This window comes from Perca fluviatilis, chromosome 3, assembly GCF_010015445.1.
Source record: "Perca fluviatilis chromosome 3, GENO_Pfluv_1.0, whole genome shotgun sequence".
NCBI classification, from domain to species: Eukaryota; Metazoa; Chordata; class Actinopteri; order Perciformes; family Percidae; genus Perca; species Perca fluviatilis.
In genome coordinates, this window is record NC_053114.1 from 42,646,943 (window position 1) to 42,663,651 (window position 16,709).

General features: G+C 41.7%; 2 protein-coding genes across 3 annotated transcripts; one reads left to right on the forward strand and one right to left on the reverse strand.

The window, feature by feature from the left end:
• The first annotated feature begins 363 nt into the window (after positions 1-363).
• crybgx (crystallin beta gamma X) lies at positions 364-10,222 on the forward strand. Its single transcript, XM_039794632.1, has 6 exons — positions 364-494; positions 978-1,026; positions 2,641-2,762; positions 4,662-4,797; positions 7,986-8,125; positions 9,971-10,222. Exons 1-6 carry the CDS (start codon positions 451-453, stop codon positions 10,101-10,103), a joined length of 624 nt encoding a protein of 207 aa, XP_039650566.1. The 5' UTR covers positions 364-450; the 3' UTR covers positions 10,104-10,222.
• Positions 10,223-11,089: 867 nt separating this feature from the next.
• Positions 11,090-14,930, reverse strand: LOC120555681 (G2/mitotic-specific cyclin-B2-like). Of its 2 annotated transcripts, none has more exons than XM_039794631.1 (8): positions 14,781-14,930; positions 14,459-14,569; positions 13,654-13,938; positions 13,408-13,566; positions 12,698-12,934; positions 12,186-12,326; positions 11,846-11,956; positions 11,090-11,311 (listed from the first exon to the last, which is right to left on the reverse strand). In XM_039794631.1, exons 1-8 carry the CDS (start codon positions 14,805-14,807, stop codon positions 11,201-11,203), a joined length of 1,182 nt encoding a protein of 393 aa, XP_039650565.1. In that variant the 5' UTR covers positions 14,808-14,930; the 3' UTR covers positions 11,090-11,200. The 2 variants fall into 2 exon arrangements, with proteins under 2 accessions (XP_039650565.1, XP_039650564.1); XM_039794630.1 differs by having other exon boundaries at positions 14,459-14,572; positions 14,781-14,922.
• Positions 14,931-16,709: the final 1,779 nt, after the last annotated feature.

The following is a 16,709-nucleotide window of genomic DNA, read 5'->3' on the forward strand; positions in this document are numbered from 1 at the left end:
GTGTGTGTGTGTGTGTGTGTGTGTGTGTGTGTGTGTGTGTGTGTGTGTGTGTGTGTGTGTGTGTGTGTGTGTGTGTGTGTGTGTGTGTGTGTGTGTGGGTGTGTGTGTGCAAAAACCCTCTTCTCTCTGCTTGTTGTGTTTGTATATTTGCATGCATCTCTTTCTATTGCTCGCCGTGTGTGTGTTTGTATGTTTTTTTTTGTGCTCTGCATGCGCTTGCAGTGTTTCCAGCTTTTGTGTGTACGTGTGTATGCGCGTTGGTGTGTGTGCATGTGTGTGTCTGTGTGATGACAGAGAAGACAACATGAGCGTTGTTGTGTGTTTAGCATATCAATGGCGTCCAGGGCCCCGGTGACTGTTGCAGAAGCACTCTGATCTTTCTAGTTCCTGTCGGCTCACCTCACCTCACCCTGTATTTAAGGGGCTTTCTTGTTGCGTCGCAGAGCTGACATGAACATCTTTACTAAGGTCCCAGGATTAGCCCAACAAACAAGGTATGTAGCGCCGTGCACCAGCCGAGGGCCCACAGAGTCAGACCCCCCCAGTCAAGAGTTTTGGAGGTGGGGTGGGTCAGTGGCTCCACATCCCTCGCTGGTTCTCATGCTCTGCTCTTTCTCTCTCTGGGACGCATCCAACACCAGTTTCCCAAAATCACCTGATTTTGTGATGTGCTCATTGTAGGAGACATGCACACATACTGTAACAGTTCAGGTGCAAGTTGATGGTTTTAAAATTCGAAAAGACTGAAGCACGACACTACTTCTAAATCTGTGTCATGTGTTTACGTAACACTACAATGTGTTATGTTCAAAATGACATAAGTAGTGACATTTTCAGTGGCTCAGGTCTTCCATTTTGCCTTAACACACCATCGTTTTTTTCTAAAGTTTCTTTGCGATTGTTCTATCGTCTGATTTAATTATTGAGAGGCATGTTTGGGGTGTAATTATTCATGAAAAATGCTTCTATATCTACAGCAAGCTGGGGTCTGTGCTCCAACGTGCCTTCTACGGGTCCAGTGGGAGGGTGAGTCCAATATTTATGTCATGAGTTGTCACTTTGTTGAAGCACCATGTTGTTTTGAACAGATGAAGTTTCTAAGTGAAACCTTTTTTGTCTTCACTCTATTGAATTGTGAGCATAAATTAACATACTTGTTCACTGCTTTCACTAATAATATAATACTTCTTTACTGTGGGGACTTCTTGGTAAACGTAGAATATTTCTCTTCATTTTGTACTTAATTTTTAATAAAAAAAGGGCTGTACTTGAAATACTGAGAAAAAAAAAAGCTGGCTTGGATTGCCTCCACACGGCTCTCATAAACCGCTAATATAGCAACGTTTTTTTACGCCCACATGCACGCGCGGCCGGACCAGCTATCAAAAACAAGAACAGAGAAGCTCAGATTTAAACACAAACAGAGGGAGTGTGACTTCATTCTCTGCTCAGGACGTCATTACTCCACTATATCTTTACATATTAAATATTTGTTTGCTATATTAAAGGTGCAGTAGATACGCCTTATAAAACTAACTTTCTGTCATATTTGCTGAAACTGACCCTATGTTCCAGTAGAACTACATGAAGCAGGTAATTTAAAAAAAATCCAGCTCCTCTGGCTCCACCTACAGCCTGTAGTGTGATTTGCAAAAATCCACCGCTCTCTGTTCAGATGCACCAATCAGGACCAGGGGGTGTCTAACTGCGTGTCAATCACTGCTCATGCACACGCATTCATTCTCCCTTGTGGGGGGAGGGGCTTAGGAGACCGTTTTGGGCTTTAGTGGAAAGGGGGAGGGACTGAGAAGTTGTCAATGTTCAAATTTTTTGGCTAAGTCCTGGATCTTCGCAATCCTACCTACAGCACCTTTAATGTGCTAAATGTTGAGTACAGCCCCTTTTTAAAGCTGTGTAGCTTAGCATAAAGACTGGAAACAGGGGGAAACAGCTAGCCTGGCTCAGTCCAGAGAAATACAGCTACCAACACCTCTAAAGCTCAGACAGCACTTTGTATCTCGATTGTGTAATCTATAGTTTCCAGGAAGTCCCTGATCTCGGCTGTTGTTCACAAATAAATATTTAATGTAACATCAGTTTACCGTGAAGCAAATACTTCAGTCATTTTAAGTTCTTTATTGATTTACACATAACTTTGGGAGTTGCGTCATTGGTAACTCACATTCCAAACTGTCCTTTTGAGAATACAACACATCATGACTCAGGAATTGTGTTTTTAATGTTAATTTTTTAATTAACATTTCTCCTCCCACTCAAAGACGACAGAATTATCAAATACAACACTGTTTACTGTTGGTATTGGTATCAAAATGATCACCAAGTGGAAGGAAAGACTCTAAAATTGCTGGTGCTGTCGCAGAGTTTATCTGCAAGTGGCAGTTTGAAAGACAACCAAGTAAACTACAGAAAAAAAAGCGTTAGACTACATATGGGAGGCTGGGTGCCTTTACTGTCCCCCTGTTCTAAAACCTGGGTCTGCTTAAAATCCCCCAAAAGTGTGAAACTAATACTAGTATTGCAAATGAATGTAGTATTTAGAAAATGCTTATTGAACACCTGAGTGGTAACGTTTTCAGTAGAATCCCAGCAGACTCTTAAAGTTTTGATCTCGGCCTTCAGGTGACCCTTTTCGAGCAGCGGAACTTCGCCGGAAGGCGGCTGGACCTGAGCTCCGACTGCGCCAGGCTCAGTGACAAGAACTTCCCAGAGAGATGCAACTCTGTGCAGGTGGAGAGCGGAGCGTAAGTCTACACCGCCACCTACAGTACACGACAGGTCACTGCAACACACAACACACACACACACACACACACACACACACACACACACACACACACACACACACACTGGTGAGAAAAGGAAAGACAAAGAGGAGATCAGTGTTTTCTCTAGGTTTGTTGAAGACGCGAGGGGTTTAGGGCTCCCCCCTCAAGAAAATATTAAATGTTTTTATAATAAAAAAAAGAAGCAATTTCACATCATTTTGGACCATTATTATTACGGTATCTGTGTCTAAAACGTTGGAAAAGCTAGAGCAGATCATAAATAAATAACACCCAAAAAGCTTAAAGATAAAACTGGGGACCAACTCCAAGCATTAGATCTGAGAGAAAGTATTTAGTTAGTTAGGATGCCCACATTGGTTATGTATTTTCTCAGCTTAGGTGGTCCCCAAAATGGCTCGGGTGCTGCACATTAGCTTTATAATGAGAGAGAAAACCCCTGGAGATGTAACAGCAGTGGCGTAGTCTAATGTATTGTAGTGGGTATACTGTACTGTATATAAATATATTGGCCTATATATATGGGCCAGAATATGCCTTTGGGGAAGGGGGGCATACCATAGTGGGGGTGCCCACCCCCAGGGTTATTTTGAGCGTCAAAGACTTCATTTCCTGCATTCAAATAACTTGTATTCACCAATTTAGGGTGGAAATACCTTCATTCAGCTTATGCGAAGAAGAAAAACACAGATGACGATTCAAAATATATCAAAAATATAATGGAAAGTATGTTGTTGCGTCATTGGGCATTTTTAAGTGGGTATATGTAAATCCTGGAGCTTTCTTTGTGAGTATACTGCGTATACCTGCGTATCACGTCGTAGACTACACCACTGTGTAACAGCAAAGTATCTTCAATACAAATGTGTTTTCATCACATTTCTTTTTACCATTAGACAGCGGTAAATATACTGTAGTTAATACATCTAAAGCCCAGTGGTTCAGATGGGTGTCCACACATATATGTACCTTGTTATTACATCCAACAAAGGTTTTGGTAATGGGTCTTAATAGACTGATGAGCCTCGGGACGAGAAGACATTGTGACCCTTCCACAGTAAGACAATTAGTCTGTCCGAAAAGAAATGAATCAAAACGTACTCCTGCAGGTGAAACTATGTCTAGATGTCAAAGTTAAAACTGCACTAAATGTCAAGGTTCAAGGGTGGTTTTATTGTTTCCTGGTCTCGGATTAAAGGAATTGCTACATACGAAACACAAAATTACACTTAAAAATAAACACTTGCCTAACTCACTAAATTTGAGTTAGGCTGAGTTCACATTAAATGTCTAGGATACATATAACTACTGTTTCAGTGACTTTATTTCAACATTTAGTTTGGACCTTAGATATAGTCAGTGGCGTAGTCTAATGTATTGTAGTGGGTATAATGTACTGTATGTGTACGGGCCAGAATGGGACTTTGTGGGGGGTGGGGTCTGGGTGTCCTCCCCCAGGGAAATTTTGAGCATCAAAGACTTCATTTCCTGCATTTTGATACACTTGTATGCACCAACTCACAGCTGAAAATACCTTTATTTAGCCTATGCAAAGAAAAAAAAACTGTCAAAAATATAATGGAAAGTATGTTGTTGTGTGTCATTGCGCATTTTTAAGTGGGTGTATGGAAATCCTGGAGCTTTCTTACTGCGTATACCTGCGTATCACGTAGACTACACCACTGAATATAGTCACTGAATGTACACTTTTCTACTGCAGCTCATCCCAATCTTAGGTCTGCACGGTCAGTAAATAAACGTAACTTAAACCTTTGGATTTGACACCTAGCTCATTTGCTGCTGTGTGCATCTCTGTTTGACTCTTCTCTCTCCTCTCCTTCTCCACTGTTTTTGAAGATGGGTCGGTTACGAGCATGAGAACTTCCGCGGGCGCCAGTACCTGTGGGACATGTCCGAGCGGGGAGAGTACAACTCCTACGACAAGTGGTGCGCCCAGGTGGACCACGTCTCCTCTGTCCGTGCTGTCAAACAGGTGAGACGTGAAACTGGCAGAAACACGCAGAAGTTACAGGACGTACGGTCAGTACAGGAGCAGAACCACACACAAGTTACAGGACGTACGGTCAGTATAGGAGCAGAAACACACACAAGTTACAGGACGTACGGTCAGTATAGGAGCAGAAACACACACAAGTTACAGGACGTACGGTCAGTATAGGAGCAGAAACACACACAAGTTACAGGACGTACGGTCAGTACAGGAGCAGAAACACACACAAGTTACAGGACGTACGGTCAGTACAGGATCAGAACCACACACAAGTTACAGGACGTACGGTCAGTACAGGAGCAGAACCACACACAAGTTACAGGACGTACGGTCAGTATAGGATCAGAACCACACACAAGTTACAGGACGTACGGTCAGTATAGGATCAGAACCACACACAAGTTACAGGACGTACGGTCAGTACAGGAGCAGAAACACACACAAGTTACAGGACGTACGGTCAGTACAGGATCAGAAACACACACAAGTTACAGGACGTACGGTCAGTATAGGATCAGAACCACACAAAAGTTACGCCGCACGCGTCAGTACAGGAGCAGAACCACACACAAGTTACAGGACGTACGGTCAGTATAGGATCAGAACCACACACAAGTTACAGGACGTACGGTCAGTATAGGATCAGAACCACACACAAGTTACAGGACGTACGGTCAGTACAGGATCAGAACCACACACAAGTTACAGGACGTACGGTCAGTACAGGATCAGAACCACACACAAGTTACAGGACGTACGGTCAGTACAGGATCAGAACCACACACAAGTTACAGGACGTACGGTCAGTATAGGAGCAGAAACACACACAAGTTACAGGACGTACGGTCAGTATAGGATCAGAACCACACACAAGTTACAGGACGTACGGTCAGTATAGGATCAGAACCACACAAAAGTTGCCGGACGCACGGTCAGTATAGGATCAGAACCACACACAAGTTACAGGACGTACGGTCAGTATAGGATCAGAAACAACACAAGTTGCAGGACGTACGGTCAGTATAGGAGCAGAAACACACACAAGTTACAGGACGTACGGTCAGTATAGGATCAGAACCACACACAAGTTACAGGACGTACGCGGTCCGTATAGGATCAGAACCACACACAAGTTACAGGACGTACGGTCCGTATAGGATCAGAACCACACACAAGTTACAGGACGTTCCGGTCCGTATAGGATCAGAACCACACACAAGTTACAGGACGTACGGTCAGTATAGGATCAGAACCACACACAAGTTACAGGACGTACGGTCAGTATAGGATCAGAACCACACACAAGTTACAGGACGTACGGTCAGTATAGGATCAGAACCACACACAAGTTACAGGACGTACGGTCAGTATAGGAGCAGAAACACACACAAGTTACAGGACGTACGGTCAGTATAGGATCAGAACCACACACAAGTTACAGGACGTACGGTCAGTATAGGATCAGAACCACACACAAGTTACAGGACGTACGGTCAGTATAAGAGCAGAACCACACACAAGTTACAGGACGTACGGTCAGTATAGGATCAGAACCACACACAAGTTACAGGACGTACGGTCAGTACAGGATCAGAACCTGGGTTGGATGTGAGCAGCTGTAGTTCTTTTCACTCCCTCTGAAGTCACAGCTGCTGCATCTAGGGCTGGACAATATATCGATATTATATCGACATTGATATATGAGGCTAGATATCCTCTTAGATTAGACTAAAGTCAACCCTACAATATCACCAGCGATGTATTTGGTCAAAAATATCGTGATATTTGATTTTCTCCATACCGCCCAGCTTTTAGCTGCATTAGTAGTTTATCTTAGTCTCAAGTAGTCATCAAAGCTTAAGGCATGTAAAAAAAATAAAATAAAATCAACTTTAAATCTACAAACCAGGTAGAAACAGATGTTAAATCTGATATTTAACAGAAAGTAGTAGTAATTCAGTACATCTGCGCAGTATCGATAACATACGTGGGTACCTATTCAATAGCTACAAGGTTAGGTTATTTTGAAATGATATATATATATATTTTTTTTATACATATATACTTCAATATAGTTTCTTTTTACATTTTTGTTGTTGCTAGGGAATAGGGCTGAAGCCAACGATTATTTTCGATTTAATGGATTCTGTTCGGTCTATAAAATGTCAGAAAGGCGATCAGTGTTTCCCAAAAAGCCCAAGATGACGTCCTCAAATGTCTTGTTCTGTCCCCAACTCAAAGATATTCAGTTTACTGTCCCAGAGGAGAGAAGACACTAGAACATGTTCACATGTAACACGCTGGAATTTTTTCATAAAAAATGACTCAAACCGATTATTCAATAATTTATTGGCTAATTGATCTGCAGCTCTGGGAAGAAGGGTATTACTTTATATATATATATATATATAATTTTTTTTAAATAACAATAGACTACTAGGGAACAGTAATGTAGTTTTAGGATCTAATGGTGGATCTGTCCGATGAGTGAGAGTGTCACACGTAGCAGGGTCAGTCATTTACTCCCAAAATGCAAAAGTATTACCCTCTTATTCCCTGTTCTTCTTTCTTTTCTTCTCTTTGTTGCGTTTACACTGTCATTTTCGGGCTGTTATATAAAAGTTCCTGAATTTGGATTGTTTGACGCAAAAGGTGATTAGTAGGAAAATGTAAGTTTTTCATTTTCCAGGCAATAAGACGGAGCCGTGCACCGAGGGGACATCATAAACTAGATCGATTAAACAAATCTAATGCCGTAGAGATTCAACTTAAAATAAATAGAGAATATAAAAAACTATAAAGCAACATTGCATAAGGATTCTATAATCAAAGTTGTTATTGTTTTTCCATGTGAGAAACACACCACATTTAACAACATGTAACAGCACTAAACACACACTAGACAGCAATCTGGGCAAGAAAGACACATAAACATACTAAGTAAAATAGGAGAAAAAAATAAAAGGATTAAAGGATGGGGGGGACGGGGGTGTTGGCTGAGATCGAATTAGGCTTGATTAATATATGCATAGTGATTCTAGACTCCAAAGGAATAATTTAATAAGAGGTTTGGTTGTTCCAAGTTAGATGTTAAGCTCAGTAGTAGCCTATAGTGTACCCTAACACAGAGGAAACCCATTCACCACTGACAGTATATCTCTTCTACCCAGGACAACAACCCCGGCAGAGCCCAGCTGTTTGAGCGAGCCGGCTTCTCCGGTAAGAAGATGGAGATCCAGGATGACATCCCCAACCTGATGAGCCGCTACAGCCTCAACAGAGTCGCCTCCATCCGCGTGCTCGGAGGAGCGTAAGTGCAACGTCCTTCCTACCCGGTCTCTTTCACGCTCAGCCCTTTGAGAGGAAATGCTATTTGTGTTTGGAAAAAAATTACTGAAACGATGAATCAGTAGTTGGCGATTACTTTCAAAAATTACTAATTAATAAGGACCAATCGTCACAGCTTTATGTAAATGTTGTTTTTGCATTCAAGCTCGAGTCAAGTCTGGGGATTTAAAGTGCTCACGTTATGCTTTTTGGGCTTTTTTTCCCCTTTCCTTTATTGTGTTATATATATTTTTTGTGCACGTTATAGGTTTACAAAGTGAAAATGCCCAAAGTCCCCCCCAAAGGGACTTACCATCTCCAACAGAAAACACTGTTCACCAACTGCTCCAAACAGCTCTACTGTAGTCCAGCCTTTACTTCAGAGACAAACATGGTCACTTTGTAACACACGTTATAATGCTCGCCTAGACTGCTAGCACTTTCATATACCTCTGCTTCTGACTGGCTAGTAGTCCTTACCTAGGTACTGTCAGGGTACACCCTCATACTCTGCTTCTGACTGGCTAGTAGTCCTTACCTAGGTACTGTCAGGGCACGCCCTTCTGACTGGCTAGTAGTCCTTACCTAGGTACTGTCAGGGCACGCCCTCATACTCTGCTTCTGACTGGCTAGTAGTCCTTACCTAGGTACTGTCAGGGCACGCCCTCATACTCTGCTTCTGACTGGCTAGTAGTCCTTACCTAGTTACTGTCAGGGCACGCCCTCATACTCTGCTTCTGACTGGCTAGTAGTCCTTACCTAGGTACTGTCAGGGCATGCCCTCATACTCTGCTTCTGACTGGCTAGTAGTCCTTACCTAGGTACTGTCAGGGCGTGCCCTCATACTCTGCTTCTGACTGGCTAGTAGTCCTTACCTAGGTACTGTCAGGGCGCACTCTCTGACTGGCTAGTAGTCCTTACCTAGGTACTGTCAGGGCACCACTAACTGCTTCTGACTGGCTAGTAGTCCTTACCTAGGTACTGTCAGGGCACGCCCTCATACTCTGCTTCTGACTGGCTAGTAGTCCATTACTTAGGTACTGTCAGGGCGCACTCTCATTACTCTGCTTCTGACTGGCTAGTAGTCCTTACCTAGTTACTGTCAGGGCACGCCCTCATACTCTGCTTCTGACTGGCTAGTAGTCCTTACCTAGGTACTGTCAGGGCATGCCCTCATACTCTGCTTCTGACTGGCTAGTAGTCCTTACCTAGGTACTGTCAGGGCATGCCCTCATACTCTGCTTCTGACTGGCTAGTAGTCCTTACCTAGCTACTGCACATGTGCGACTCCCAACAAAGTGAGATGTCTCACTCTGTAGCTAAAACGGAGAGCTCACCACACAGGGTGAAAAGAGGAGCTGCAGCAATGTGCAGCACAACAAAAATGTTTTTTGAAAATTAAACCATGTAAACCTGTTCGGATATAACCTCTAAATACAATTATGAACCTGAAAATAAGCATAATGAGGTCTTTTAGTCTCACAGTAGCCAAGTCCAGTCTAAAGTCCTCATTTCTGTGACTTAAGTCTGACTGAACATTTAGTCTTGAGACTTTGCTTAAGCCAAAGCAGTAAAAATCAAAAGCAAACAAACTTTTTCTATATTCCAGTTATTCTGGAACTGTGTATATATATATATATATATATATATATATATATATAAATTCCTGTTCTGAAACTGTACAATACACCAAATGTTTAGGATTATTCAGAGCACACACACCCCACTCTGATGGAATAACTGCAGCTTTTCTTCCCGTTACATTTCTATGTTTTTAAAATCAATTAACAGTTTGCAGTCAACCCTGATGTATTGTGTGTGTGTGCAGGTGGGCGGTGTATCAGGAGCCCAACTACAGAGGACCTCATTACATCCTGGAGAAGCGCGATTACAACAACTTCTCTGACTGGGGCAGCCAGAACAGCACCGTGGGCTCCATGCGCAGAGTCCGCTTCAACTAAACACCACCTGTGATCTACCGAGTCCTGTCAGCAGGACTTCTCCCACCGTCAAACACATGGAACCAGTCAGCTTTACACACTTATTTTGGTAATAAATTGAAGAAAAAAGAAAACCTGCATTCCTTTATATATTCTTTTAATTTAGTCTCAGTGTGAAGTGTTCTTGAACAAATGCCTAGTTATACAATAGTGAAGATTCACAGGGTGGCACACAATTGTAAGAACTTGTCTGTTGCAAACTAACTTGTGATGTATTACAATTAGCTGGTGCAACCAACACTAGATGGAGGAGCATCTCGCTGCAGCCCAACATGTACTTGAGATGTTGGGCAGAGTAGTTTGCACCGCTCCTTACTGTAACTCAAACCAGGATGTCAAAGATTGGAAAATTACAAGCTAAATATCATTTACCTCTTTGAACAAAGTAAATGCTGGTATATCCAACAAGATCAATGAATGCAATTATAAGCCATGAACATTAAAAGGCATGATAAAGTACAAAAAAAGAAAAAAAAAAAAAAAAAGCCACTTGCATCATCCTCCTGATAGGAGTACAACTCAAATACAACAAATATAAAGCTAAGTTAGTTTCAAACTTCAGATTGGAAAATCTGGTGCATCACAAGGTAGGCCTGGGCAATACATAAACAGATATGAGGCTAGGTATAGTCTCATATTTTGGATATTGTAATATGACATGAGTCATCTTTTCCTGGTTTTAAAGGCTGCATTACAGTGAATGACAGTTCATTTTCTGGACTTACCATTTTATAAATTTCCATGGTAGCCACATTATTGGTGATTATTCAAAACTCAGTGTAAATATTGTGAACACACCAATAGTGAACCCTTAAATATCACCACAACAGATGTATTTGGTCAAAAATATCTTGACATTTGATTTTCTCCATACTGCCCAGCTCTAGCACAAAGTTTTGGCAAAACATCACGGATCTGAAAATACAACAATTCTGAACAAACAAAGCTTTGATCAAAAATTTAAAAACATTTTAATAAAAAGTTTCTCCACAGATTGTGATCCATCATAAAGTGCATGTGAAATGTCCGACAAATTTAGTAAAAAGAGAAATTGGTCCTCAAGGATTGTTGAGCAGCGGCTCTGCCATGGTCGTGATGGTGGAGGACTTCAGCTGAGGAATGAGGCTGATCTTCATCAGCTTGCTGCTCGAGTACTTGTTCCTCACCGCCTGCAGAGGAGGAAAGACCTTTTTAAGTTTCATTTAAAGACCTCATTAGTCTCCTTTTCAGGTTCATAATAGTATTTAGAGGTTATATCAGAATAGGTTTACATGGTTTAATTTTCAAAGTGCACCCCATTTTTGTTTTACTACACATTGCTGCAGCTCTTCTTTTCACCCTGTGTGTTGAGCTTTCCATTTTAGCTACAGAGTGAGGCATCTCACTTCTGTTCCATCTTTGTTGGGAGTCGCACACGTACAGTACCTAGGTAAGGACTACTAGCCAGTCAGAAGCAGAGTATGAGGGTGTGCCATGCTAGCAGCTAGGAGAGCATTATAACGTGTATTCCAAAGTGACCCACGTTTGTCTTATGAAGTAAAGTTTGTGAACAGTGTTTTCTGTTGGAGATTGTAAGTGCCTTTGGGCTTTTTCATTTTGGAAGCTAGATATACAACTATAAAAAGGAAAATGCTAAAAAGCATGAGCACTAATGGGGAAAAAAACAAAAACAAAAAAAAAAACACCACACTGAGTGAACTCACCTGGAACTTTGTCTTCCCATTATTTACCATCACAACATTTTTGGCGATGTGCTGCATGATGGGCTTCAGGTGGGCTGCGTCATAAGTGGAGTAGTGCTGCTGTGTAGGAGACTGACAAGACAGACCCAATAAACACACAGCAGACCAAATTAGACATTGAACAAATTGCTAAGTGGAAAGGTTTCATCCATTGATGCTGCAGACGTTTACATCCGCTGTACACCGCGTAGACACTTTGATAGCCCAAAATGCGTACAGATAACACGCCATTTGGCTTTAGGAAAGTGGCGTGTAAGTTTACGCAAAGTCATGATGCCATGTTGGATCCTGTCAGACTCACCCAGGGCAGCTCTTCAAGCAGCAGCTGGGAGAGACTGAGCGCTGCAGCGGCGATCTCCGACGGCCGATAGTGCACCATGCTGTAGTCGACGAGGGTCAGCTCCATCAGGTACTTGGCCAGCGTGTGTCTCTCTACATCAGACTGAGACACAAACATCCAGCCCACTGACAACCATGTTGGATACTCTTTATCTCTTACATATTTATCGTCATTTTATCACAACACCTATCTGAACCCTCCTATTGTCCTCAGGCCAAATTGGACCCATTTTTAGTGTCTATATCAGAAATTTGGGTTTCTTTCAACCAAATGGTCAAAATTATTTATTTTTTTTTTAAATTGGGGCCGTTTCATACAACACTCTTCACAAGTAAAATAAATGCTCTGTTCACTACTTTCATTGAATTGGGTGGATTATTCAATTTTACAGAAGCTTACAGCAGTTTTCATCAATGAGCAGATACTGTAGCTCTACCTCTTGCACATTGATCATTTTGAACAATAAAACTCACATTCGCCACCTTTGAGGCCCGTCTGAGGAAGTGTAAAGGGAGAGGACGTCCCAGCTCAAAGTTTAAGGTCCTCAGAACCAGCTGTTCCATCTCCAGAATCTGAGCCTTTGTAAAGGCGTTGTCTGTGATGTACGCAAAGTCTCCGACCTCGGGGGCGTACATCTCCTCGTATTTACAGGCCACCAGCATGGCGGTCACGCCAACAAGCTGCAGCTTCCTGCGAGAGACCGGCTGGACCTGCAGCACAGCGGGGAAACGTTTCATCAAAAAAAGAGAAAAAAAAAAAAATGTGCACATCGTTTTGCAAATATACTCCCATGTCTTGCATCAACTGGAAAAGTATTAATTGAAATTTCACAATTGAAATTAATTGAATTGAATTTCACTTTTGATTAGTTTAACTGTTAGTTTCTAAAGATTATTTTTGGGAGCATATTAAGGCCTTTGACAGGACAGCTTAAGACAGGAAAGGGGGTAGAGATGGGAAATGGCAAACAGCTGCCCAACCAGGTAAGCTACCCAGGCACCCCCAGTTTAACTTCAATAAATTCAACATCTACCCATAAATCAGTACTTGTTAAATAATCCTGATTTCAATATAACGTGATGATTTTCTCCCACCCCCTCCCCCCCCACCAATAGAGCAGCCCTAGGAAACGTTTATATACACAGCTCCCAAAGACAGAAGAGACAGTTTAGTCAGTTCTTACCTGGAGAAAACGATCCAGGACAGCAACTGTGAGGTACAGAGTCTCCTGCAGCAGCTGGAACCTGGAGTGAACCTGGACCAGCCAGTCGATCAGAAGCGCTCTCATGCGTTCGGTGATTTCATAACCCTGCATGTAGTTGGCTCGTACGGCCTGCTGCACCTGTGGAGACAGACTGATGTAACACACACCAACGCAGGGAGAGAGCAGAGAGTCTGGCTGAGGGAAGGGGGGGGGGGAATAACCTACCTCCAGGCCGTGTAGATAATTATAGATATCTTTGACATAGTCTGAGCAGAGCTGTGGCAGGTCCGAGTCCTGCTCGTCCACATCCTGCACTGTGAGCAGCGCCTCGGAGAAAGCTTGGCACAGCTCTTCCTCCTCCTTCATGGACACATCAGCCGCCATCTCCTCTGAAACTGGGGGGAGAGGATCTGCAGGTGCTGGGACCGGGACTACTGGAGGCTCCACGGGTTTGGCTTTTTGGGCACAAAATGGTTTGACTGATGCAGTTGATTTGGTTGGTCCAGTCCTCTGAGGAAACAAATCAAACGTTGTTTAATGCAGAAGAGGGCATTTGTGTAGTTTCAGGATGTAAGGCTCATTAGATTTGAAGACATGAGTATGTACATTGTAGAACTGTAAAAATGCTCAGACTGGCAAAAACAAAGAGTTAATTTAGTCCACCTGTAGCAAGAGAGCAATACTTATTAAATTATATGGGAAATGTAGGCATCCAGTAGCTTAGGACACTAAATATAAACCAGAATGAATATAAAAACACTGTAAGAATAAAAACACAGCAGTGAAGTGAATAGTCTAGGCACCAGAACTAATACATAGAGCGGTCACTGGAGTATGTACTAATTGAGGGAAAGGCAAATGTAACGTTACAGACATACCACTTGGGCCATCTATCTTTAGCTTCCAGAGTTTGGGGGTATTTTATTTTCACAGCAGCATTGACAAGTGAACAAATTACGTCTAAAAAATAAAAAATAAAACTGTAAACCAGTTATGGAAGCAAACAGTTCTTCCATGATGATAATGTTACCTTTGTGTTGACTGCTGCTCCGGGAAAGTTGGTAAGCTCCCCGAGAGCAGCTCTCCTCGGACCTGCTGTGGCTTTTCTGCCCATCTTCGCGGGGTTCACCGCGGCTGGGAGCTGCTAAAGGAGAACACGACACAAAATAAATGCTGGCTGGCTGGTGTAAAGTGGCAGCTGTATCAAAGCAAAAGGCGAACAAACAGCTAGCTAGCTAAGTAGGGAGCAGACTGTAATGTTAGCTAACGATGCTAGCTATCGAAGCCATAGTAGCGAAGCTAACTAAAGACGCTTTGCTAACAAAACGGCGAAATAACTTCGGTTTACTCACCGCAGCACGAACTTCCACAGACGACATGATTAATGCCGGCAGCAACGACGCCAAACGGAGTTAAAAAGGGATTTATATTAGCAGCAACCAACAAGATCTGCGTGAACACCGATTTCTGCAGGTAAACAACAACGTGGCGACAAGCAGCTTTCAAATAGCGCTCCGTCAAATCTGATTGGATACAGATTTGGCAGGTCGCTTCCTGATTGGCTGACAACCAGTGAGGTCAAAAGTACAATCTTAAATAATAATATGGACCGTATGGATTCTGTATTATGCCTAGATACCTTAATTTCCAAATATATATATATTTATTTTCATATTATATATATTTGATTGATATTTACTTTTCATGGCCTGCTGAATGTCTGTCTCATAGAAATATCAAAATCTATTGTATTGATATGGTCACGAATTTCAATAATAATAATAATGATAATATTGTTGAATTATTATAAAGTAAATACATTTTCAGCAGTAGTCATGATGTGTTTCATAATATTTTCACTGATTCATGTATTTTATTTCTGGAGTTTAAGACAATAGACCTGCACATAGATTGTCCACAAACAAGAACCTAAACCAGTGGTGGAAGAAAGAGTACAACAATTTAAAATAAAAAAACACTTTTAGTAAAAGTCATGCATTCATATTTTAAGTAAGTGTGTATAATCAAAAGAATTTACTTTAGTTAACATAATTCCAACACATTATTAGCAAATGTAAATCCCCATTGATGATAGGCTAACTGGCCTGTAGGTAAGGTAGTCACTATGGTAGCCATCCACAGATACAGTTCATCCTAAGGATTCACTGTGCCACATACAGTATGTTTAACATTAAAAGATGATTAATAAAATCATGCCAACCATTATTATTTTATTAGCTTACTATTCTATGCAAAAAAAGGTATGAATAAAGGCTTTAGGCTGCCCTACACTTTATTGTGGGCCCAGTTTAATATGCAACTTAATTTTATACAATATATGTAGTAGGGGGTCCTGCTCCGTCCCTTGGTTTAAAAAATGTTGAAGGCCCCTGCCCTAACTCACTCTATTCTTTCCGTTTGGACAACAGACACACAGAATTTCAAAATAAGAGTTTGTAATCAAATTCTGTCCCCGTCTGGATGTCTTTTATTTGAGTTACAAACAACCATTCACACTGTTATGTATCTTGTATTCATGACATTATCTAGGCAGTTTAGGATGAATCTCAAGAGTTCACAAGGATGACCAATTTTATTGTGCTTACTGCCTCTTTATTTAAGCATCTTCCTATCTGAAAGAATCACTGCAGCTATGCCTTCACTTAACCATTTAATTGTAATACACATACAGTACAAAAAGACATGATCCTAATGGACGGTTGAATAATAAAAAGCTCCTTTTCATGTGGTTTCACTCAAGCCACAGCAGAGGGATGAAGAAGTTATATTTTCCTAGGATGATGAGTAAACAGATGCACTTAAAATAAGTCTGGTGATATTCCATATTTTTCTCATTGCCATAAAATCCCCCCCCAAAAAAAGATCACAACAAACAATGTATTGCTCTGTGTCTGATATATCTTATTCCTCTGTGGCATAGAGCTCCATCTTATGGAATGTGGAATTAATCCGCCGCCGAAAATAGTTCCCAACAATTTCACTCTTTCCGTTCGAGTAATGTTTGATAACAACTGCAGTGACCAGCTGTTGGATGTATCCCAATATCCTGCAGGTATTTAACTTGTGTTTAATATTTTAAAGCTACAGTGCATAACTTTTTGATATTAATAAACGCCCGTTACATTCAAGCCATTGCCAAATGAGTTGCTACAAAGCTAATTAAGACTATCAGCTTCCACACAACTCTCTCTGGATTTCTCAGTATGGCTATGTTCAGAAGATTGTGTCGTCTGGGGACTTTCCTGCGCAGAAACTCAAGT